A 24,663-nucleotide genomic window follows, 5' to 3' on the forward strand; every position below is an offset into this window, starting at 1 on the left:
AGTGTTGGTCCACTGCTCTGTGGCCAGAGCAGATTCTGACTAAACTCTGAAGTTGATCAGTTGAGTGTATAGTCATCTTTACAGCGCTGTAAGCCTTTACCATGGAGGCCAAAAAGGTCAAAATGTACCTCAAAAGAAGAGTTTTCGGACAGTTTTAAAGAGGTTAGACTCTCAATTCGGATGTTCAGTCAATTTTGTAACTTTCTAAAAATAAAAATATACCCACTTTCTGCAACAGCTGTCCGAAACCCATTTCACCAAAGTGATTTTCAACCACTGTGTACATTGGAATCATAGGAATGGTGGCAGCAATCACAGGAACAACTGGTGGCAGCATCACATTTCACACATGCTTATTGCTCAACAATTGCAGTTACATCTGGAAGTCCTCCAGGGCTTTTCAATGCTTATAGATTGGTCACAAATAAAAGGTTTCTTTTGATTAGCAAAAAAAAAAATTCTTCCAAATTAACATGAGAGAGGAAATTATCTCCTGGTGTAAATTGCAGCTTGCATGTTGCAAATTTGATGAAATGCTCCACACGGCCCCAGGGTGAGCACAGGTGTGAAAATGGACAGAGCTCCAGCTGGCTCTGTGTTGGCAGAGATGGAGAGGTGGTGTGCTTTCAGATAAGGAAGGAGTGAGACCGAAATTTGGATCAAGTTCTGAACAATGGCTGGACAGATCTACTCAGTGTCACAGAGTCAATGGACAGACTTTCTCTACACAACCCACTTTTTGAATGAAGTCTGAGCAGGAAATGCTGCTACCTTTGTGCTCATAAACACTCGTAAACACTGGTTTTTCTGATGTGATGGGTAAACTGTTGAACACCCTTCTGCCAGACCAATGATATTGTTCCTACTATCCACTAAACTTTGACGAAACGTGCAAGAACAGGCACAGATTTTTTTTAAATCTGCATTAGTACCATAGTCACATGCCTACAGAGTTATTGGTTACTGTAATCATTCATCCGCTCCGTTCTCTAATGTGACTTCAAAGTAAGAAATGGGGGATAAAATCCATGGTTCTTATACACTGTAGTTCAGCCAAAGCAAATCTAAGGCTTAAATTAACTAAATTAAGTGGATTCCACCTTCCAAATTTTTTTAGTGTAGAATTTCTTCAGGTTAGTATCTCTCCACTGCTGCTCAGCAAGGACACGTGTCTGGGGGAATAAAAAGAGTGGATTTCATACAAAAAAAACCTAACTCGATTTGGCAAACTCAGACTGATAAAGCCTCATATCAGATTCAACTTGACTTTACAATGCATTTTTAAATAATGGGCTGTGTTATGAAGGGATTGCTTCATAGGCAGTATGGAGAGGGGGGATGATTACAGTATCTTTCAATGTACATATGGGCATAAGAGTATGAGATAAACTTGAAAAATTCATAACCTATCCTTTAAGCACAACAGCATGTCAGGATAAATCTCATCCTCCCCCGCGCCTTTCCACTTACTACAGGTGTAATTTTCTGCAGAGACAAGGAGACTTGTCATCCCTGATATTTCATATAAATCTTTTATCCCCCCTCAATTGGCTCCATAGAGTGTCCATGATAATCTCACCTTTCCTCAACCATGTGAGAGAAAGAGAAATAGGCAGAGAGAGACGTCATGTTTCAGAGTCAAAGTGAACTTTGTCATTCAGACCGTACAACAAAGAGTGCACAGTTTGTTAACAGTGCTAACAAACAGCAGCGCCGCCGCAGAGAGACCTCCAAGTTAATCACGAAGAAAATTGCACTTGTTGTCTCACATTTTAAACTTATCACAATTCATGGCTAGCTATTATTTTACTGACTACACTTACTTCTAGCTGGTATCAGTTGTTAGCCATGATGCACTGCAACTAAAGCTAGCTAAGTTAAGCCAAAATCAGCAGATAAAATTTTCACAGTGCTAGCTAACTTCTATATGAATTTTTCCTTATATGACATTGACAAAACTACTGTTTTAAAGGAATATATAAGCAGTTTGAAAAATTAATTTGCTTTCTTCACAAGAGAGAGGCAAGAAGATTGACGCAAGTGCATAGCTGGAGTGAAGATGTGGTTGGCCTAGCTTAGCATAAACGCTGGAAGCAGGGGGAAACAGCTAGCCTGGCTCTGCACAAAGATAAAAAAAAATGCATACTAACACCTATAAAGTTCAGAAATTAACTTGAACAATATATCTTGCTTGTTAACCCATTAAAAATAGAAATCTAAAAACAGTAATCAAATAAGTAATTATAAGTAACCATTATATTACTTACAGTGTGTATCCTGACGATCGCAGCTTGCTGTGGTCAGTAGGAGAGTTTCTATAACTGAGGATGGCTGTGAGGACTGTGAGGAGCCGAGTGGCTCAACCAGGGAGATTTTCTCCTCTGTTCTAACGGTATGATCGTCAAGCTTCATCTGGACAATCCTGTCCCCCACTGGATGTAGCTAGAGGTCCATTGGCCTGAGGTGATAATAAATGATTTTCTCTGCTGTTAACAAAATGGACATGTTGCCAAAGGACATCATTAGCTAGCTCTGTTGTAACCACTCTGAGGATGAGAAAGAAGCTGGGAAGAAGTTTCAGTACTGTATTAGGAGTACAGTAAACCCTCTGAGCAATACAAGAGAAAGGCAAGGTCTTTGCAGGAGCAGCTAATGTATGGTAGACGTATTGAAAGTTGTACACTCAGTCAGCTTACCTGTTTTTGTGAGAGTTTTGTTGTGTTTGCCACCACTGGATGCAGATTCCTTTTGTTTCCCACAGCTTCCAAGAGCTAAAGGGGTTGAGACAACAGGCAGCAGCGATGCGGTGTACTGTCTCAGACAACCATCAACCGTCAGGCTTGACGTCGCTGTCCTTCAAAGTGATTTTGAGTAGCTTATGCCCTGGGCTTGTGTAGTGCAGTATGTGAAAGTATTGTGAAGTCCTGGTCTTGGACAATCCTTGCCCCCAGAAGTAATTCCCCTGATTTTCTGCGACTAGTGCAGCAGACAGGTGGTACCGAGACCGAAAGACCACAGAAAGTGATTGTGCATTACTGCTCTCCTTATAAATTGGAGCATCACCGTTCCAAGGGATCTGTTCCCTCCCAGGCCAACTTGTCTTGCTGGTCTTATGAGTGGAAGTAGGGCTAAGTAGGTGACTTCAAGTATGCTGTTATGCAGTGTTGACATTGTGAAGAGCAGGCTAAGGAAAATTATCCAAGTCCCTCTACTACAGCACATCTCAGTCCTTTTGGAGTCAAATCCATGTTTGTAGTAGTAGGCCCATTCTGTTTTTCAGGGGACATGTGGAAGGAACATTAGTTACCTACTTAATTCTGTTTGCATGAGGAGTTTGTAAAATTTGCTTCATCTGAAGTCAACAGTTTTTTCTGATATGTGAATATCTACCCCTCAAGTATCTGAGGTAATTGGGTTTCTGCTCTATTGCAGGGAATCGCTGCTGAATACCTGAAGAGTGCAGGGCCACAGCTTGGCAGCCATTGATGTTTACTCAATTGTTTGTGCTTGTTTTTGTCCCTTTAAGGAGTTCAGCACTTCAACTTCTTGTTAAGAACTGAAATGTTGATTGTGTGAGGTTAAATATCGTCTGATCACAACACCCAGTCCAGTGTCAGAGGTTTTGGAGGTGATTATATTTCACTGATTATCAGTTTGTCTTCAAATACGGTCATGGAGTTAATAGCTGTGTTTTTGTTCTGAAGAAAGTAATCCAGTATAATAGAAGGCAGACAAGGCTAATCTTGTCTTTGCTTGTTTTCTAGATGCCTTCAAAGCGTTTGACTGGATTAATTATAGGAAATTGTTTTATAAGTTGATCGACAGGCGTGCACCCCTTTTCATCATCCATATGATGCTCTGTTGGTGCAGATCGCAGAAATTGATAGTGTAGTATATTTTCTGACTTCATCACTGTAACCAATGGTGTGTAGAAAAGTAGCAGCCTGTCGCCTTTACTGTTTAATTTATATGCAGACAGTCTGAGTTATAAGTGAGTGAGGAGTCTGTTGTGACGTTGGTGCAGATCTCCATTAACCATCTGTTTTATGAAGGTAATATTAAGATTATCTGCCCCTCAGCAGAAGCACTTCAGCAACTTCTTTCTGTTTGAAGATCTGGGTCATTTAAACATCAATATTTTCAGTGAAACTAATAGTCATTGCATGTATTGTCTGTTCCCTGGGTATGCCTTTATTGGATCACCGCGCCCCATCGGACTGTATAATAGTAATTTCAAATATGTTCATTCAATTAACTTGGTAATGTGATTACCCCCAGCCTCTGTGATGGCAACTCAACTAAGTGCCAGACTTGTTCCCTGTACATTAGGGTTAATACCTCTGCACAAGTTCAGACGACACTCGATGCTCGCCTATTCTCAAAAACTGTTCTTAATTTCGAACACTGTTTACCTTGCCTGGTTGATGCAGCTACAGTGAGATGTTTTTGACCAACTATACATAAAGATACTTTCAATGCCTTAATGAGAAAATCGTCTTACAAATTTGTATGTGTATGTGTGTGTTGTATGTTGTACATTTAAAAATCATAGACTTCTATGTCGACAGCTATACTGAGCCTTTCTGAGCCCTCTATGTAAGTTTTCAACATGATGTTTTCTGAACCTAGTATGTCTTATTTGTATTTGTATTCTGTTTATTCTATGGGCCAGTGTGTCTTTCAGACTTCAAAGTGGCATTTTATCCCCAGATATCCACAGCTACTGTTTAAATCAGAATTACAGCTGACATAACCCTCGTTTTTTCAGTTCTTTGTTCAGGTCAGTATGTCATATTAAGTGCCAGACATAGAGTTTATGCAGTATATTACAGACATGAATTGTATTCCATTAAGAAGAATATAATTGTAGTGGCTAGAGCAGTTCCCAGTGGGTGTCTCCCTCAAAGCTGAAATGAAAATTATGCCCTTTCCACTAATAAGCTTTCTTACTGACCTCCGCTGCGGAAATGGACCTAGAGACCCTTTTGAATCTTTGAGTACTACCTCCCAAATTATATGTCCAGCAGCTTTAGGAGTTCTTGGAAATGATCCTCCTACTTTCAGACAGTAATGTCACTCAAGATCAATGTGTCAATGATCTGCCTCCTCATCCTAAGGCCCCAAAGGATTTCTCCTACTTCTTTGGGATTTGAAGACTTTGGAAAGTTTAGAAGCATCAAACACTCACACTTCTTGCAGTGATTGTGCCAGTGTACACATTGTCTGAAAATGTATATTTTAACAATTATTCTGTCTCGCCCTCTCTATGACGAGAGGATATTCACCTTAGACTGTGGCAGAAGCTACAGTCTTCTGAACCCATGAGTGTTGGCCACTTTGTGTGCATGACACGAAAATAAAGTACAGACATACAAACATTTTTGCCAATAGTCACTCTCCTTTTAGCTCTGTTTTGTTTTCCACCGACTCCTGAAGGAAATATACTGCTATTAATTGCTAAATACTTCTATATCTTCACCAGCTCGTTGGTAATATTGTCTGTCTGCCGTTGAGCATTAGGGCTGAGCAGGTGGGTTTTTAGAGCTGACTGGAAATGAGGTTGATGAGAGTGGTGATACAAGACAAAGACAATAAACAGTTGCAAACTGTAAAACCAAAGCAATAAGTTGAAAGTTGAGGGGAGCTGCAGAGTTGACTTGACCCCTTTCACTTTGCACACAGTCATTTGATCTATTTTTTGTTCCAAAATTAATTAGCAGATTTAAATTTATTTACGTCATGAATGAATTGATTGTTTGTTTGGTTTTTTTTTCAAATAATTTCAAATAATCATTTTATCAATACAGTAAAAAAGGGTAAATGCCCATCACTAGGTCCCCGAGCCCAAGATAATGTCTTCAAGTGTCATGTCTTGTTTGACAAACAAAACAAACCCCAAGATATTAAATTTACAATCATGACTACATGTCCTTGTGGTCTAATGGTTGCAGCGTCTGTAAGTATGTATCTATCTCGATCTATCACAATATCTACAGTTCCCCATTTCTCTCCTCCCTCATTTCTTGTTATCTGTCTACTGTTGGCTATCCAATATAAGCAGAAATTGCCACTCTGCCAAAAACAATAAAAAGAAGACAATTATACAAAACTGGAGAGAAGCTGCAGATCCTGACATGACAAGTTAAAAATTGCAGATTTATTCTCATTTTACAACATAAAACACGACAAACTAAACCAAAAAAATCAAGAGTTTTGTCCAGTTACGAGTCCAATTTGATCTGCTACAAAATACTGAATTTTTTTGATAGTTAAATTACTTCAACACTTGATCCATTATCAAATTACTTTCCATTAATTTAGTTTGATTAACTGACTAATAGTTTCAGCACTAAAGACGAGCACTCACCAAAATCCGGCCTCATCGACACATTTCATGTCCTTGACCTCCAAGAGAAGAGCACAACAAGGTGATGGTAAAAAACCACTGAGCTGAAAACAAAATTTTCTGTTTTGCAGGTTCACTTTTTCAAGTTAATGGAGAGGAGAGTCCAGTGAGGGTTTGAATTTGAGCAATCGACCCACAGAGGTACTGTACAGGTCGGGCGCTGTCGAAGGCTAATGGCTCACAAAGTCACACCAGGTAAAGCCTACTGAAAAATTTAAAATGTACCAAAATGAAAAATATCACTTTAAGCTCAGAATATTGGAAAAATGGAGCGGCACTGAAGAGAGGGCAAGTGGGACTGTGAGTGTGTGTGTGAGGGCAAGTGTGTAGGTGTATGAGTGAGTGAACATGTAGAGGAGCTGATCCTATCAGACTCTTGTCAGGTCCTGTTGGGTTTTTCTATATAAACTTGTGAGCAAGGAGACTTGTGCTGCCCTTACACTTTTTGCCCCCCATCCAGTCTATATGTCTTTCGCTCACACACACACACACACACACACACTTGGTGTCAGTCTCTTCCTGTTTTCCTCTGTCTTTCTACATTTCCCCTTTTCTCACATCATTAGTCTCTCTGTGTCTCTCCTTGTTCTCTCCCAGGAGCTCACTGAGGATTTAGGCCTCCTCTCCTCCTAGACTCACCTACATCCTTTCATCCTGTTCCCTCCTCTCATCCTCCTCCTCCTCACTCCCCTCTCCCTCCTTTTCTTCTCTCTTCTCTCTCCCCCCTCCTTGCTTAACCTGCTTCCTGAGCCCAAAAAATAAACCTACACACACCAGCAAACACACACACACACACACACACACACACACACACACACACACACACACACACACACACACACATTACACACTGTGCACACGCATACAGAATCAAGCCCAAACCCATCTGCAGCCAGCAGCACAACATCTAATCCTTATGCCTGGGGAGGAGGGGGACCTTGCAATCATTCCTGCTCTCTTTCTGCCCCACCATTCATTTTCTTTTTTCTTCTCTTCTTCAATCATTTTTTCCCATCCTTTAATACGTGCCCAGCATCCCACTGGTAGGTGATGTTTTTGAGGATGCACTGGTACCACTTCCTCTTTTGAACCTTTCTTGTCTAGTCCAGCAGTTACCACTCATGTGCCACGAAGATGCACGCAGGCAGGCCTTCAAACCATAAAAGTCAGTTTCACACATTGGCATACCTTCTAATAAAAACTGAAATAAGCTGGTGTAGTATTTGGCTGGGATGAAACCTGCAGCCTGTAAGCCCTGCGTGGCACATGACTGAAAGCCACTGGTCTTGAAGCGATGATGCCTCGGTGATGCTGCTGTCCTGCTGCACTGGACGCTGCTGCCGCCCTGTGGCCACGCACATGAACTGCAACCCCTCTTCTGTAATGACCGTTTGATTTTTGGAGGAGTTGCATCACAACCCCCCCCCCACACACACACACACACACACACACACACACACACACACACACACACAATATACACACACACACAATATACACACACACACACACACACATACATGACCAGCACCACCTCCACCTCCCCACTCCAACTACCCCACCACCACCACCACCACCCCCACTACAACCCCTCCTCTCTGGATTGGATAAATACTGCTGGAAGATATATAACGTGTTGCTATGGTGATCAGCTCGTGGGTTCTTTTTTTTTTTTTTTTTCATGGCGTTTGTGGAAGACAGGGACATGCTGGTACGCTGGGAGCTCTGAAGATCTGGTGTGTGTGTGTGTGTGTGTGTGTGTGTGTGTGTGTGTGTGTGTGTGTGTGTGTGTGTGTGTGTGTGTGCGTGCATGCTTGCGCACGCGCGCGTCTGTGTGCAAGCATGTTTATGTTTGAGAGAAAAGGATGGAGGAGGGAGGGTTCGGGATGGGAGAGGGGAGAGGGCTCCTTTTGAAGAGGAGGAACATTCACAAAAACACAGCAGACCCAAAAATAGGAGACAATCTCTCAGACCCTGTGTTTTCATGCACGCCACGCGCTGCTCACCTACCATAGCCTATGTGCACAAAACTAAGAGCCCTGACTAGCAGCTGTCTCTGGGGAGTGTTTAACCTCTCTTCCTCCTCTTCTCCTCCTTCACTGTCTCCTCCACCACCTCTCCATCTCCCACCACCACCCCTGCTCTCCGGCTGCTCAATCTCTCCGGGGACACATTCTCAGTCTGCCTGATTGGCTTCTGTTTATGTGCATGTGCTAATGTGTTAATGTGTTTGTGTGTATGTGAGTGTGTAAGCATGCTGTCCTCTATCAATTAACGCAAGCTGGTGCAGCAATTACCATTAACCATTGTGTTTACGCTGTGTACGTCGGTGCACATCCGCACATGCACACAAGGGATAACTAGTGCATCATTGATCGCCAGCTGTCTGCCATTGAAGACTCTCTAATGGTCAAGCCCACACAAACACACAATTGCTACGATGGAGTGGACGTTTGTATGTATGTGTGTGTGTGTGTGTGTGTGTGTGTGTGTGTGTTTGTGTCTGTCTGTAAAGGTTCACAAGACACCACCAACTTTCACTCAGACCAGACGGCATAGGAGACACCTATATGTGTGTGTGTGTGAGCTGATATCAGTGCAACCCAGATGGCCATCTTCGAGGGGTTTTCTGGAACATTCAGACACTTGTTGCTTCCCGTCATCTCTCTCTCTCTCTCTCTCTCTCTCTCTCCCTCTCTCTCTCTCTCTCTCTCTGCCTCACACACACACACTTGCACAGTGCTTCTTTTGAAGTGTGAAACAGCTTGCGGTCAGCTCTGCTCCCCTTGCATGGTTCCATCAAATAGCAGCCTTTTGAGCCTTCAGATACATGATGAAACAAAAACAACCACGCAGTGTTAGCAGAGGAAAGAAAGAGCAGATATTCTCATTGGATGTGGTGTAAGACAGTGCGCTTCTTTGTCCTTATCTGTCGTGATGGACTGGCAGAGTCAGGGGATCAATCAGTGGAGTTTACTTACCCAAAAAGTGTGAGGTCAAGTGTGTACTGTTGGCCTGGTAGCTTTCTTCTACCACATCAAAACCTGCGGCCCCTCCTGTATCGCTGTCTTGTCTTCAGTTGTGGTGGATCTTTGGCAGTGATTTACTGAATATAAACAGCAGTTCATAGTCTCTAAGGATGTGTGTGGGTGTGTGTGTGTGGTGTGTGTGTGTGTGTGTGTGTGTGTGTGTGTGTTAGTACGGTGGCACTGAGGTCAAACCTGCTGTCAGATCAGAGAGGGACGTGAAACCAGATATCTGCAAAGACTTCTACTATGAACGCCTTTTTTGGTTTATTTTAGGGTACGCGTAAAAAATTGATTGGGGGCAAGGAGGGGTCAAAAAAAAGGGGTAGACATTGTAATTTTTCTTTCGGCTGAAAAGAGTCTAAAGTTTTGAGGAGAGCAGGATATGGTTGTTTTTTCTGCATGTCACCCCCTCTCTCTCCCCTGCCTTTCATGTCACTCTCTAGTGTCAGAGAATTCCTAAATTAAAACAAAAAATAAAAGACTAGATTTCAAGTGAGTCAGACTCAGGACAGAAAATCAAAAAGGGGAACTACCATCAAATTTTGCAGGAACTGGATGCATGCATTTTGTAAATTTAGACAAATTGGACTTGCAAACAAAAATTTGGCAACACAATTACAAAGAGTTTGGTGAAATCCTGGTAAAACAAAAAAGTGTTGTAGAATGTCTGTGTAGGTGGAAATGGTTCTGGTTCATTTGGACAGGCAAGTGTGGAAAGAGAAAAATAATTTTGCATGTGATTAGATGATTTTGGCATGGACTTAATGAAAAAAAAAAAAGTTCTTCCTTGGCTTATGGTCTTGATTTCTAGCAAATGTCACTGAAATGTGTTAAGTACTTGTTGAGGACTGAAAACAAGACGTCCTTGGCAGAGGTCGTAAGTTTTCCAAACTTTAATCAGATTAATTTTTATGTTATTAAGAGATGCGACTGCATAGGTGAACTAGCTACCTCTAATTATTTAGCTAATGCAGTCACATCAGAAAACTCCTGAAATGCTATAATATGAATAACTGGCTCTTAGGCTTTTAGTTTCTCAGTATTCTTTATTTGTTGTAACTGGTTCTGTTTCACCTATCGGTAATAAATATAAAAAAATTAATCTTTTACGTTTTGGAAGCATGAATATATCTAGACAGACAGATAACAAAATCCCATTTTGTTGACAAATTGAAAATCGAAAGAAGAAATTTGTAATAACATACACTGAGCAAATAAAATGATTCTGCTGGGAACAAAATGAACTCCACCAAACAAACATCACATCTCTGGTTGGATGGAGTTACCAAGAAAATACATACTTTATGCTACAAAAAGTTTTAATGGAACAGTACTGATCCAAATCTTCTCTGAATGACTGATATTTTATTATCCCTCTATTATTGTGGCATTTCAGCTCCATGTCAGTGCGTATAGCAGCTCAAGCTTCTTTTGAGATGAAAAAAGGACAAAACAGAATATAGTCTGTGTCACCCCCATGTGTTGGAAAAGTTGAACTACGTAATATGCTCCAAATTGAAGTTTGTTGACAACCTGCTTAAACTCCACTGTACAGCATAGAAAACTGAAATACACAACCACTATGATATCATTTTAGTAGACCCACTGTTCCTCTGCCCTTGGTGACTGATGACGGAATGACTGAATGCCAAGGCCTTTCCAATTAAGGTACTGAGAAGGAACAATACACTTAACCTCACAGGCACTGCAATAGATAATAGCTACATGTCTTCAGTTTTCCACTTGATTGAACTCTTCATCCTTACTTTCTTGAGACAGGCCTGAGGTAATTCGTAGAAATATCACGTTTGAGAGTAATTATTCTGCACTGAAATAAGACTTTGTCGAGCACAAATTGCAAATAGTAAAATGTCAAATCCAACCAGTAGGAAAATCAAAGACAACTTAGTTAAAGGCTTTTTTTTCTTTTAATGTCAGAATTGTTATTGTACATGGACATCCCAATGGATTTGCACTTCTTTTTACAATATGTACCACATATAACAGCACCTACATGTTATTTACACACATTACACAAGATTGTATCACAAAGCAGTGTGTGAAACTAGCAAAAAACAAGTTTCCCCAAGCCTTGTTGAACCATCGCACCCAATAGTCCGTGAATTGGCTAGACAAAATTAAATATCACAGCCATTGGCCCCCACTAGTTAACAGGCAACTGCCCCCTGAAATTTTCCAAGTTTAAAGCTTAAATCACAAGTGTGAAAATGTTTCAACTCTTTCTGAAGTTCAAGAGACAAAATGATGATGATGCACCAGTTTAAATTCTTATCAATGGGACAAATGTAAAACATAAAGTTGATAAAATGCAGCCTTTGAAACACTGTTACTGCTCTTTATGCAAAATTTTTGATGGCGATAGGGAAACTATGCATATTTGGATTTTTGTAGAGTTAATACAAAAACTTAAAATACAATTCAGGACAGTGGTGCTTGAGCAAAGAAACCTTTGCTGAAAATACATCTTGGTTTTTCCACCTCCTGTCATCCTACTACTCAAAGACAGTAACAGGGGTCACCATTATCTATGTAAAATGGATTGACCTGCTTTGTGATAAAACCCTGGTTCGGGCTGCAAAAAGCAACTAAAGACAAAATAGAATGAATTTAAGTAAAACAGGAAATAATTGGGTCAAGTGGGTGCTGGATATGCCAGAACCCTGCATCCACAAGCACACACACAGGCACTCATACACACACGCACTCACTGTTGCACAACAACCAGAGATACTGTAGCAGCTTTCTCAAAGGCAAAGACAAGTACAACACAGTAAGTGGCAGTTCTGCTGTCAGATACGCAAACACACAGAGCAGCAGCAGAATGAGATACACACGCTGACAAGCGTTTTGAGTGGAGCCACAAAACAGGGAGGCAGTTCAGCCTCCCGAGGAGCCCAAGCTTCAGTCCTGTCTGGTTTGGCCAGCACTCCACAGAAGAGGAGAAGGAAGTACGTTTGAGGGATGAGGGAACAGCAAACAGTAGGCAACAGCCTGGTTCATCTGCTTATTAGATGTGAAGCACAAAGGAGCCCGGCCAATACACAATGTCTAAACGCAACATTCTGCAATTTAAGGATTTCAAGTGTGTCGTGCTCGCTCCCATATCAGTTTCTACTGAGGGCATCCAAACATAAATGGGAAAGAAAATCTTTCTGAAGAAGAACAAAACTTTAACATGGAGAGGAGTCGTGTGAGTTGTGTGAGACAACAGGTGTGAGGGGGTGAAAGAAAATAAGAACTATGTGGGCTGGTAATAACTAAGTTTTTCTTTATTCGTAGCATTGCAACTAAGATGAATAGGAGGAAGATTTCAATGGTTGGCCAAGGCATCAGTCCTCATCAGCTGTCCAGTCGGCCACCGAGGAGAGGACAGAGGAGGGATTAGTGGTGTAGGAAAAGTTCAGAGCATCCTGTTACGTTTATGAGTTGGCGAGTCTGTGATGACATCACTACAGGGGGCAGGGCCTCGTTTACGATTGGCTGTGGAATCCAAATGGAGGGCCATCTCCTCGGCGATGAAGGTGTTGAGGTCCACGTCATGAAGACCATTCCTACGACGACTGAGGGACTGGGCGGGGTGAGTTGGGGAACCAGGAGGACCAGAGCGAACAGAAATGCTTGCCATGGCACCGCTAAGGCCTGGAGAGGAAAAAAAGAAAATGTAAACTACAGCACTCCATATGCTATATAACTCCAGCATGGCACTCTCACAAGGCAACAGCTTCTAATTGAAGACGACATTTTGACTAACCGTGCAGTGCAATTGCCTCTCTGAAGGGCTGCAGGTCGGTCTCCACAGAACTGCCTGTCTCGGGGGGAGATGGTCGGCTTGCAGACACCATGGCAACCCTAGGTGGGGCACGAGCTGTCCGTGGAGGTGGAACTTTGCCGCACAGGAAGCTGATGAGGTCCTCTCGCCTGATAGTTCTTCTGCGTTTCTTCACCCATGCAATCACCTCTTTATTTCTGCGCTGATAGCCTAAGTGAATGCCCAGGTCATAGCTCCGCTGACGGGCCTCCATACTCTCTGGTGACATGCAAGGACAAATGTTTTTGGCAAATCTGGACATCACAATCAAAGTTAATTTACTATGAACTCACTTACATACAGGACATCAAAATGCCCAAAACACAGAGAGTGAAACACAACATAGGTAATAGTCAAAGTTACTTGCCTTTATACAGGTTAGTAACAGCTGTGGCTGCATTCTGGAAGGGCACCCAGAGAGAGAGGCCTTGCTGCTGACATACTCTATCTGTCAATTAAATGCAAAAAGTTGGTCAGATCATGATAACTTTAAAATAACACTGCTGCTGCGTAAATACCAACTCTCCATGCAAAGATCACGTCTTCTCCATAGAAATTCAAGTACAAACAGTCTGATATAAATGAAATGATATAATCCAGCTGCACATATGTATACCCAAAGAGAAAACTAAGTAACTAAATGACATTGCTTTCAGCACAGAATGTTTTCAAGCTTAAATCCCACAGCTACCTTAAGGCACTATGGTTTCATTATACCAGTTTGTTAGTAAGCTTAACAATTTCAGTGTCGTTATATGACAACTAACAAGTGACTGGTGCACATTTTACTACCAATCTGAACAAAAATAACTGCAATGGTGTGTATGAAGAGTATTGATGCAGAACAGTGTATATAAAGAACTGGTAACTCCAGCCAACGTTTGGGTTTACCACAAAAATATAAGTATAAAAGTTAAAAGACTATTACCAGTCATCACTTTACAAGTTCAAATTTGTCTGTAAATCTTTACATCTAATGTACAGGAGCTGTCCATAGGGTTTCCTCTGGAAATGAAGAGGTATTAAGTTTTATGTAGATACAGCTGTGTTACAGTCTGAACATACAGTGGGAGGAGTTTGAAAGCAGAAGCATTTTAACAAGCAAGATTTATAGACTAAGTGATGGATAATGAGTGCACTAGAAAAGTAGTTGCAAATATTACAAAACATCGCAGTGTGGTCAAATAAGGTCTGCCTGGAAACTGGCGAACAAGGCAATCATGGACATTTTACTCACTTATTCACATATAGGTCAAATTAATTATCAAACATGATGTCACCATTTTCAACAGACTTTTTAAACGGGGCCAGGTTTATGTGTGTCAATGTAAGCCAATAGTAGAAGCTGACGGAAAACCATACCTTTTCCTAAAAACAAAATACAAGTGTAATGTTAAAAGAAACTCCGCAGGGCAGACCGAGACTTCAACAAGACAACATTCACGTTAATCATTTCGCCATTTTGTTCTGGATATTGACAACAAACAAGTCATCAGCAAAAGTCTATCGGAATAAGTGTTGGAATAAAATGTCTTTGTGCCGTTAACTCATCAACATCCACCGCACCGCTGCGACAATTATCACTGCATTTGACCGTCAACAAACGACTTGTTTTCAGTCGAAAAAACTCCTCCCTGTGTATCGCCATTTTGACGAGCTAGGTGTCTGTTAACGGGTGGACAAAAACATTTTTAGTGTGCCATGAGGAGGGCATATGTGCTGGCATCGGTGAACATACACACCGCTGAGTTAGCCGGTGACTGAGAGCCGCTTAGCTGAACTACTTATCAATCTGTTCAGCCACGCAGGCCCCTGACAGCTCAGGCCACTCTGAGCCAGATTCAGCCCTGTTGTCCCACACTCGGACACGGTCATCGGCTGCTAGCCCCGGCTGCTGATAATGTTAGCTTCCGTGAGCTAGCAACGGAACCAGGTCATGATATCGAGGCGTGAAGAAAATCGCAGAATCATGGCCTTGATACAGTTTTGAAAGAATACACATTCTGGTGTCATGCAACACAACCATGGAATCGAGCTGGTTAAGCTGAAGAAAAACAGCTGCGAACAGCTAACACCGTTAGCCTAGCCGGTGCCCTTTGTGTCTCTCCCCACCCGGCGTTATCATTAGCTAGCGGGGTTAGCTTTCGTTAGCACTAGCTCTGACAGTTAGCCTAACCCGAACTTCGGGATCTTTAGTACAGACCTTTGTAGAGCTGTGCTACCGCGGTGGCTGAGTTCTGAAACAGGTGCCACAGCTTTTGCTGACTTTGTTCCGTCTCCTCCTCATTTGGATCATTCTGTTCGGCCTCTGCTAAGCACTGCCGTTCCCATTTGGAGAACCAGTGCTCGGGGCCGTGCTCTTGGATCTCCGCTTCTCCCTCCTCTTTCCTCTCCTCCATAGCTAACGTAAGGCGTTAGCTAGTAGCTTATGAGCTAGCCTTTCGTGTGAAATTCAAGCTTGTTGGGTTTCCGGAGGCACTTAACTGTCTTCCTTCTGTATGTTGTAAGAAAAATACGTTACACAACCCTAACAATGTACAGAAAAGGAAACAATAGCCGTTGCTAGAGCCACATTGTGGAGATTTAACACTACGCCCGTACGCCCAGTGTAGAACACACCAGAGTAAAGAACGCGATGACAACACCTTAGAATTACTTGAGATGGCCACGCCCATTTTGTCGCTGTACTGGAAAGTGATTGGCTGCGACGACTTTTCTAGGCGGGTCTTGGGGCCAACCACGAAGCCTGATTGGATAATGGAAAAAAAGAGAAAAGGTCAGAGAAAAACAACGTTGACGGCGAGTGTGTGTTGTCTGACATGCAGCATTCTGTCCGGCAGGGGGCAACCTGGCCATGGAAATGTAGCCCACGGCTTCATGTGGCCTAAAGTATAAGGACACCCCAATCAATGGTGGAGGAAGTATTCAGATCCTTTACTGGGGTAAAAGTACCAATCCAACAATGTAAAAAAAAATACGCCATTGCATATAAATCCCTGCATATAAACCTCAACCCAGTAAAACCACAGAAGTATCATCAGCTAAATTTACTTACATTATCAAAGTAAACGTACCTGTTTTTCAAAAAGCTGGCCCTTATGGCTGATACATTATAATAAATTACATTATTGATACACGTTTTACTGTTGGAGCTGGTCGAGGTGGAGCTACTTTTAATTTGGGCCTCTTAAAAGGTTCACCAGATAAAACTGGGAGGTGGTGAAATGGGAGAGGAAATTGATTTAAAAAAACGTTCCGATACACAAATCTGCTCTCAGTTTATAGTTTTTCTGTAATCTTTGATTTTCTTTCAAATATAGGGCAGTTTAGCCTCCTTGGAACTCAAAAGAGCTGTTTAAGTAAAGCTATCTAAGAAGTTTAAAGACAAAAACATGTCAGACAAGGAAACACAACTAGGCAATGCTTTTTGTAAGGGGGTCACAAGAAAAACAAACTCATGTTTCAATGTAAAATTTTAAACTGAAAAGAAACTAGTCACAGCTGTCAAATAAATGTAAAAAAAGAAATTTGCCTCTGAAATGTAATGGAGTAGAAGTGTGAAATGGCACAAAATGTACATCAAAACTGTTGTTAAGTACAGTACATGAGTAAATGAAAGTCTACATGTTACTTACATGTTACATTTTAACCACTGAAGTATCTCAAGGGGCGAAGAGTGAGTCATGAAGTTAGTAAACAATAGTAAAACTACCCTAACCCTAACCCTTAAGAAATGGTTTCCCAGTTTGGTGTGGATGAACTTGACTAGCCTGCACAGAGTCCTGACCTCAACCCTATCCAACATCTTTGGAAACTGGAATACTGACTGCAAGCCAGGCCTTATCACCTGACATTAATGTCGGACCTAACCACAACTCATGTGGCTGAATGAGAGCAAATCTCTTTTTCCAGTTCCCAAAAAGAACTAATATAGTTGTAGTTGGTATGTATTTGAATTATGGTTGCCACCATGAGAAGACAAAGGTCCTGGCCCCTTTGTTGTATGTTTGCATGAACTCTCTGTATTTGTGTGGGTCCACAAAATTCTGTATCTGTATAAACCTGTCTAGGACATTTTCCCTGTCTTTGGCTCTGGCTCTCCCATGAGCCTGAATATGAATAAGCATGTAATGACAACTCTTGCACTACGTAAGCTGCAGTATACACAATATAAACACTGTCATCTGTTATTATCAACTCTTGCCTGTCTTGCATCTTGGATGTAGTTATTGCAGCCATTGAGATTTTGGGGGGAAAGTTCAATGTCACACTATCTTTTTGGCAACACCCATAAATCTATGGGCTAAGGATTGAGGGAGTGCAAAGATCAGGTGAGTTATGACAGAAACTTACTGATTGTATGCCCTCTCACCTACCTGTCTCTGTTAGACTGCACAGGTGTCTGTGTTACACTGTACCGGTCTCTCTCTTTAAACCCCACTTTCTGACTCCTTTTCTTCCTCTTTGTTGGTAACAGTGCAGTTTTGAAGATGTCTAAGGGGGAGCAGGTTGTTTGTGGCCTTGACGAGTATTTCCAGGAACGAGGGCCGACTGTCACATTCAGCAACTTGCACTACTGTGTTCAGGAGACGAGATTCTGCCGCAAGATTGGATCTGAAAAATATATCCTGAAAGATGTGAGGTAGGATATGAAAGTTACCCGTGAGTATGTGCATGTACATAGGCGTACAATTATATCAAGATAACAGCATTATCAATGGGTAGTGACTGTATGACATGCTATACAACTGATGGAACTGGTGCATCTCCTTTTTTATGCAATACTGTATGCATCATGGTTGTTATTCTTTGACATCTGACAATGAGTTTTGTAGTCATGGGTTGTTCAAGTTGTGGCTGATTTCATCAAACTTGTACATTTTAAAGAATTTTAAAGGTCCTTGCGTTTGTGTATTATTAAATTTAGAGTTAAGGCAGGCTGAGAAAGAATAGGAAATTAGGAAAACAGAGTCAATGCTCTGGTAGATGTCAAATGTCTGAGCCAGAAGGGATACATTTACATTATCCATAAGTCTTTCCCCATTGTATTGTAATCATAGCTTTGGTTCAGGGCCATTAAAGCAACATGCAGTAAGTTAAATTGAGTAATTAAAGCATGAATGGCACTCAAAAGGCAGCAAATTTTACAGCAGTAGAGATTTCAGTGTCACTTTTGCGATGCTCATTTATTTCCTGCTGTACAAATTGTTATCCAAAAGGTCAGTGAAAATATTAAAATGAATTACATAGATACAGAATAACTTGATACACACTGATGAATGTGTTGATGAATAAGGTTTTCCAGGAGAAACAGTGTGGGGCAGTGGGGTGGGATTCCAAACTATGTGATTGAGAGTTGAGAGATTTTTACAACCTATATTAAACTCAACAGAATAATAATTCTCAAGGAGAAATATCCTCTGTCAAAAGAATTGATTTAACTTGACGTGTTTTTTACAGTGGCATCATGAAACCTGGGATGAATGCCATCATGGGCGCAACAGGAAGCGGTAAAACATCGTAAGAGACATGTTCTTGTGTATACAAACACACAGGCATTGTTTCACACACATTTATAACTCAAGCCAAATGAATATCAGTCACTCTTTTTTTTCAGTCTGCTGGATGTAATAGCAGGAAGAAAAGACCCTGCCGGTCTGCGCCAAGGAAACGTCTTGGTGAACGGAAAAGCTGTCACATCTGATCTCAGGCTTAGCTCTGCTTATGTGGTTCAGGTACACAAATATCAAACATACACACATTTTCTTTTACATTATATACTGTGGATTCTTCTTACGATCCTGTGTGCACAACATCCTTGTGTCTCCAGGATGACATCCTGATGGGAACTCTGACTGTGAGAGAGAATCTGTTGTTCAGTGCCAACCTCCGTCTCAACCCTGAGCATCACTCCTCCACAGATAAACACGCCAGAGTAGATGTCATCATACAAGACCTGGGCCTTACAGACTGTGCAGACACTAAGGTATATCATATATCATTGTATATCATTATAATTAAGTTGTTGAAAGAGTATTAGAGTATTACAATGTCCTGTTCAATCATATTTACTTTTTTATATCTTACCCAGGTATCAGCAGAAGCATTTATTTAAAAAAATCTTCTTCCACAAATGTCATTCACTTAAGTATTTCTATAAAAATAAAACGTGTTCTTTATCCCTTCCCAGTGACTTCCCTGTCCAGTGTCCCTTGTTTTTGGTTGGCAGACATTTATATGTATTTTTAGATATAAAAACAGCCCCAAAAGTGCATGTTCAAATACAAGCTCCTCAGTTACAATAACTGGAGTATTTACTTATTGCCACCCTAGCTGTTCAGCTTAGCAACCAAGCATTTTTATTTGTGTGCCTATGTGTGTGTGTGTGTGTGTGTGTGTGTGTGTGTGTAGATAGGGACAGAGTTTCTGCGTGGTGTGTCAGGAGGTGAGAGGAAGAGGTGCAGCATCGGGATGGAGCTCATCACTTCTCCGTCTCTGCTGTTTCTGGATGAACCAACTACAGGACTGGATTCCAACACTGCAAACTGTATCATCAGTCTACTGCAAAGGTACAACACAATTACTAATTAATCACACATTAGGCAACCACGTACTCGCACATAAGTTACAAATTACAACTAAAGCATACAATTCTGTGGAAGACAGCCTTTATCGATGATCTCTGAACCAGCAGCACCTTCAGTTTCCACTGCCGTCTTTGTGTTGTTAACTATGTGGGAATAAACACATTATTTTAAATGTGTGTTCAGGTTGTCCAGGAGAGGTAAGACAGTGATCTTCTCCATCCACCAGCCTCGCTACTCCATCTTCAGACAGTTTGACCATCTGACTCTGATGCATAAAGGGGAGGTGGTGTATGCAGGAGCAGCAGACCATGCACTGGAATACTTCACAGACCTCGGTACGTAATGATTGTGTTTACTATGAAAGGTGTAGGATGCTGACTAGGACTCTGTTATAATATTATATGATGATCCTTATATAGGAAAGGGAAAGATATTGTATTGTCATGTGATGTCCTGATGCTTGACAATATTTTATATATAGGATTCTACCATCTTGATATGAAATTAAAAATAATCTAGTTGTCTAGATGAACTACTGTTCTATTTGAATTCTCAAATACTATGTGAGAATATTGTTTGCTTTCATAGAGGGACTTTAGTTTGTATCTGTGTGTGTATGTGTGTGTGTGGATAGGCTACCAAATTGAGTCCTTCAACAACCCTGCTGATTTCTTTATGGATGTCACAAATGGAGAGGCGAAATCAACATTTGAGTCAGTCACCGCAGGTATGATTACAGACTCTAAAAATAGACACACACATAGTTTATGTGAAACCAACAACCCAGTAAGCATGTTTCTTGTAAATCAGGTGAGAAGACATGTAGGTGTCCAGGTAATACTGGGCTAAACCAAAACGTCCTGACATATTACTTGCCAATAACTGGGAAGAGTTAATAGCTGGTATAAAAAGAAAAGTTAATTATATTGTCTGTTCCTGTCTCCAACATCTTGTGGCCGCTCTGTCTTTCCACAGCTGAGTGTAGAAACCCATTGGCAGCAACATATCGCCAGTCACAACTGTGCCAGAAAGTTCGTGAGGAGTTGGACCATGTGAACCAGAGCACTGCTGAAGGGGTCGCAGGTCAAGATGAGACAGCCAGCTATGCTACCTCTTTCCTCTATCAGGTCGGCCAACTCTGCAGTTCAGAAATCGATAAAAGACCTTGTGCAGAACATCTTTCTTACTTGGTCCAAATAATTATCCAGTTGAGGGAATTAAATTATCAATCGTTATTCATTTTATGATTAACAGAAATTGCAATGAGTTTATAATGTTACAGCGCAGTGGTTAGTGCCAGCTGTTATGTCAGTGTGCTTGGCTGCCCGCTGAATGAACCCACTTTATATATTTTATTGTTTCTCTTTTTGTGTGTGTGTGTGTGTGTGTGTGAGACAGATGCGTGTGGTGTGTGGCAGGACAGTGCTGAACACGCTGAGGAATCCTCAGACCTCTTATGCCCAGTTGGCTCTCAACATCTTTTTTGCAGTTCTGGTGGGACTCATTTATTACCAGATGCCCTTGACACTGCCCGAGGCTTTACAGAACAGGTACTGTGTGGCTAACCTGCCAAACTAGTGTCTGCTCTATTTTCACCTCTCTGCACACTCCTCACTCTATAAGTGTCTTGCTTTTCCCCAGCTCATCTCAAGGCCAAATTACAACAGAACTACTTAATAATAATAATAATATCAAAGATGTTTCTCTGCTGTTTAAAGGGTGTTTTCTGTGCATGTATAAATGTCATAGGGAAATGTGGTGAGACAGCAAATGTGAATATATCCGTTTCAGAAAAAGCTGCAAGAACGGAAACTGTCAAGACAAGGGTGACAAAAAGATCAGAGAAAGTGATTAACTTTTTACATAAAAGTCAAGGATACAAGCAAGCACTGGGGTATGATGGCTAAATTCAGTTTAAATACTGCAGATTGGAGAGATAAGAAGCCATAATGTCAAGATGAGGAAACGACTTTTATGATGCTGTAACACGCTGAAATTTATGGGGAGAAACGTAGGTCAGATTGTCATTTGCTGACATTTTCTGTTTAACTACTCGATGAAATGATAATCAGATAAGTCTCTCTCTCTCTCTCCCTCTCTCTACAACAGGAGTGGTGCGTTCTTCTTCCTTATCATCAACATGGTATTTGGGAATCTCTCTGCGGTTGAACTCTTTATCAACGAAAGGGCAATCTTCATGTGAGTGAAAGATAAAGGGTGTGTTTGTGTGTGTGTGTGTGTTTGTGTGTGTGTGTGTGTGTGTGTGTTTGACATTGAGTCAAAATAAATGACTATACAACTAATACTATGTGCACGTTCATCATAGTGAAGGAACATGTGAGTCAGAGCAACAGTGTGTCTCAACAATGTGTTTTTAACAGTTTAAAAACAAAACAATGGGGCTCTATGACGCAGAGCACTTCATTATATCAGGCTTCAGCTATACAGACAAAGGGGGATCAGTTCATTCTTGGTTTCGTTTTTTTTCATGAGATTTGTTGACAAATAGAAAATATATAACATCACAAGCCTGATACTCGAACATACAAGGTTAGGTCAAAAGCTTTCTATTCCATTTTATCATAATTTGTCAGTGAATACTGTAAATCTTTTACGATCCCATGTCTTTAACTCTGTCACAGTGTTTGTATCTGTGTGTTTATTGAGAGTCTTTGTCAATGTTTTTGCAGTCACGAGAACTCAAGCGGCTATTATCGTACTTCTGTCTACTTCCTGTCCAAGATCTTTGCTGATCTCATCCCCAACCGCATCATCCCCATCTTTGTGTTTTCAGCCATCGCCTATTACATGATGGGTAATTTACCTGCATACAAGCACATACATACACCATATTACTGTATAACATGCTGATGAGGAAAACACCCTGAAGCAGCCAGTCGTCAAGTATAGAGAAGAACAAGTGCTGTTTTATTCACAGCCATGAAATGACTGTTGCACCTGCTGTTATTTAGGACTCCCCATCGTGCCTTTGATATTTTACTCATTTGACTGAGTGTGAAAGCTGCAAATTATGTAATGAATAAGGGAACAGTCAAATTCTTTCTGCACAGCCTTTGTTTTTTTCCAAGGGGGTTCCAGTTTTGAGAAATTAAAAATCTACATGACAGGGACCCAGTTTTGTATGTCTTTCTAATCTGATATCCCACTGTTGACTGCTATTTATCTGTAACACTCCGTTTGACCTTACTGCCATGTTTGACCCCAACAGGAAGAAGCTGCTGAGAGCAACACTCTGGAGAGGATTGAAGTGCTCATTCTTGTTTAATACAGACTTCTTCTGTCTTCCTATTTACATGTATCGACCGCTCTCTCAGGGTTGAAGCCTGCCTTCGAGGCCTTCATGTGTTTTGCTCTGACCATGTCTCTGGTCAGTCTGGCAGGAGTCGCTCTGGCTTTCCTCGTCTCAGCAAGTGTCTCTTCATTTGCCATGGCTAACATCCTCATTGCTCTACCCTTCGTCTTCATGATGGTGAGATGCAAAGACACATACATACCATATACACCACTGTAATCATAGTAATGTTTTGCTTATAAATATAGTGCTGTTATGAGTATAGAGTATAATTATCTCCCTTTTTCCCTCTTTGTCCTCCTGTTTTAGGTTTTCGGTGGTTATCTTGTCAATCTCAACTCCATGCTGAGCTGGCTGTCTTGGCTGAAATGGATCAGTATCTTCAGATATGGATTGAATGTAAGATATGGAAAATAGGCAGAGCAAGAGGAGGAGGGTTGTGGTTATGAGAACGAGATCAGCTCAGTTTAATATGTCTTTATCTGAAGCGAGTAAGTTGTTCAGCCCCGTCTCCTTGTCTCCCTCAGGCGGCATTCATCAACGAAATGAAAGGACAGTTGTTCTACAGCAACAGCACCATGTGAGTGTGATAACAGCCTCCCCTTAAAACACAATAACACACACACACACACACTCACACTGAGCATCTCTCGTCTATGTGCAGCATTCCAGGGGAGCTGTTCCTGAAAAGCCAGGACATCGACTACTCTGTGTGGGGCTTCTGGCAGAACCAGGTGGCTCTGCTGGGAATCATAGCTGTCTGTATGTTCCTGGCCTACGTGCAGCTGCGACGAATCAACCGCTGGAAATGATGCCTGTCCATCTGCTTATGTACGCCACAGATGCACTGTGTGTTTATCTTATTTATTATGAAGGAAAGAAGGAAAGCTATTGTTTTAATATGTGTGCACCAGATGAAATAAGCTTTCTAATGTGATTATTTATATTATTTAAAATCAACATATTTGTCAAACAGTACACATGGAACCTCCTGCTCTCTTTGTGCCTCTCTCACGCCCTCAAACATAAACAAACACACGTGTTGTTGCATTCGACTCCCAGGTGGATAAGCTGCCACTAAGCACACTTGGTCTGTGCACGAGGGAATGTACAGCAACAGCCAAGCCAACATCTAAGACCTCACAAAGCTACTTACAGCGTGTGAGACATGAGCCGCAGTAAAGAAAAGCTTAAACGAATCTACATTTCATGGATAATCTGTTAGTTATATTTAAAAACAAGTCACATTTCTCAGTTCTCCAACTAAATAATAACAAATTTATTCATACCATGCAGAAACAGTCAAGGAACTGTCATATTATTTAAGTTTAATAAACCTTTTTATGCAAATTTTACAAAAATATTATCCAGAGAAAATACACATATTATCATAAATTATGAATGCAGATTCTTTAAAAACCTGATTTCAGAACAATGAAAAATGTTACACACCGAACACAGAAGTACTTAAGCTAACTCCTTAAAACTGATTTCCTCTC

At 41.2% G+C, this 24,663-nt stretch overlaps 2 protein-coding genes across 2 annotated transcripts; one reads left to right on the forward strand and one right to left on the reverse strand.

The window, feature by feature from the left end:
• Positions 1 to 11,344: 11,344 nt before the first annotated feature.
• On the reverse strand, positions 11,345 to 15,900 carry hapstr1b (HUWE1 associated protein modifying stress responses b). Its single transcript, XM_023417443.2, has 4 exons — positions 15,468 to 15,900; positions 13,632 to 13,712; positions 13,208 to 13,483; positions 11,345 to 13,095 (listed from the first exon to the last, which is right to left on the reverse strand). Exons 1-4 carry the CDS (start codon positions 15,661 to 15,663, stop codon positions 12,857 to 12,859), a joined length of 792 nt encoding a protein of 263 aa, XP_023273211.1. The 5' UTR covers positions 15,664 to 15,900; the 3' UTR covers positions 11,345 to 12,856.
• Positions 15,901 to 17,662: 1,762 nt separating this feature from the next.
• abcg2b (ATP-binding cassette, sub-family G (WHITE), member 2b) lies at positions 17,663 to 24,142 on the forward strand. Its single transcript, XM_023417482.2, has 15 exons — positions 17,663 to 17,906; positions 18,725 to 18,784; positions 18,882 to 18,999; positions 19,095 to 19,250; positions 19,676 to 19,833; positions 20,035 to 20,186; positions 20,486 to 20,578; positions 20,827 to 20,978; positions 21,250 to 21,401; positions 21,961 to 22,050; positions 22,542 to 22,666; positions 23,187 to 23,341; positions 23,474 to 23,563; positions 23,692 to 23,744; positions 23,829 to 24,142. The coding sequence occupies exons 1-15, from the start codon at positions 17,755 to 17,757 to the stop codon at positions 23,974 to 23,976; spliced, it is 1,854 nt and encodes a 617-aa protein (XP_023273250.1). The 5' UTR covers positions 17,663 to 17,754; the 3' UTR covers positions 23,977 to 24,142.
• Positions 24,143 to 24,663: the final 521 nt, after the last annotated feature.

The sequence above is a fragment of the Seriola lalandi genome, unplaced genomic scaffold, assembly GCF_002814215.2.
Source record: "Seriola lalandi dorsalis isolate HSWRI2012SDOR001 ecotype SW California unplaced genomic scaffold, Sedor1 jcf7180002054574, whole genome shotgun sequence".
NCBI classification, from domain to species: domain Eukaryota; kingdom Metazoa; phylum Chordata; class Actinopteri; order Carangiformes; family Carangidae; genus Seriola; species Seriola lalandi.

What these genes read in the sequence shown, in the direction of transcription:
- hapstr1b (XM_023417443.2), bottom strand. Translation starts at nt 15,663, where the DNA reads ATGGAGGAGAGGAAAGAGGAGGGAGAAGCGGAGATCCAAGAGCACGGC. An exon ending in GGTAGCACAGCTCTACAAAG is followed by an intron (nt 13,713 to 15,467) that starts GTCTGTACTAAA and finishes TTTAATTGACAG; the next exon opens with ATAGAGTATGTCAGCAGCAA. An exon ending in AGAGGCAATTGCACTGCACG is followed by an intron (nt 13,096 to 13,207) that starts GTTAGTCAAAAT and finishes TTTCCTCTCCAG; the next exon opens with GCCTTAGCGGTGCCATGGCA.
- abcg2b (XM_023417482.2), top strand. Translation starts at nt 17,755, where the DNA reads ATGTCTAAGGGGGAGCAGGTTGTTTGTGGCCTTGACGAGTATTTCCAG. An exon ending in TATATCCTGAAAGATGTGAG is followed by an intron (nt 17,907 to 18,724) that starts GTAGGATATGAA and finishes TGTTTTTTACAG; the next exon opens with TGGCATCATGAAACCTGGGA. An exon ending in TCTTCAGATATGGATTGAAT is followed by an intron (nt 23,564 to 23,691) that starts GTAAGATATGGA and finishes TGTCTCCCTCAG; the next exon opens with GCGGCATTCATCAACGAAAT.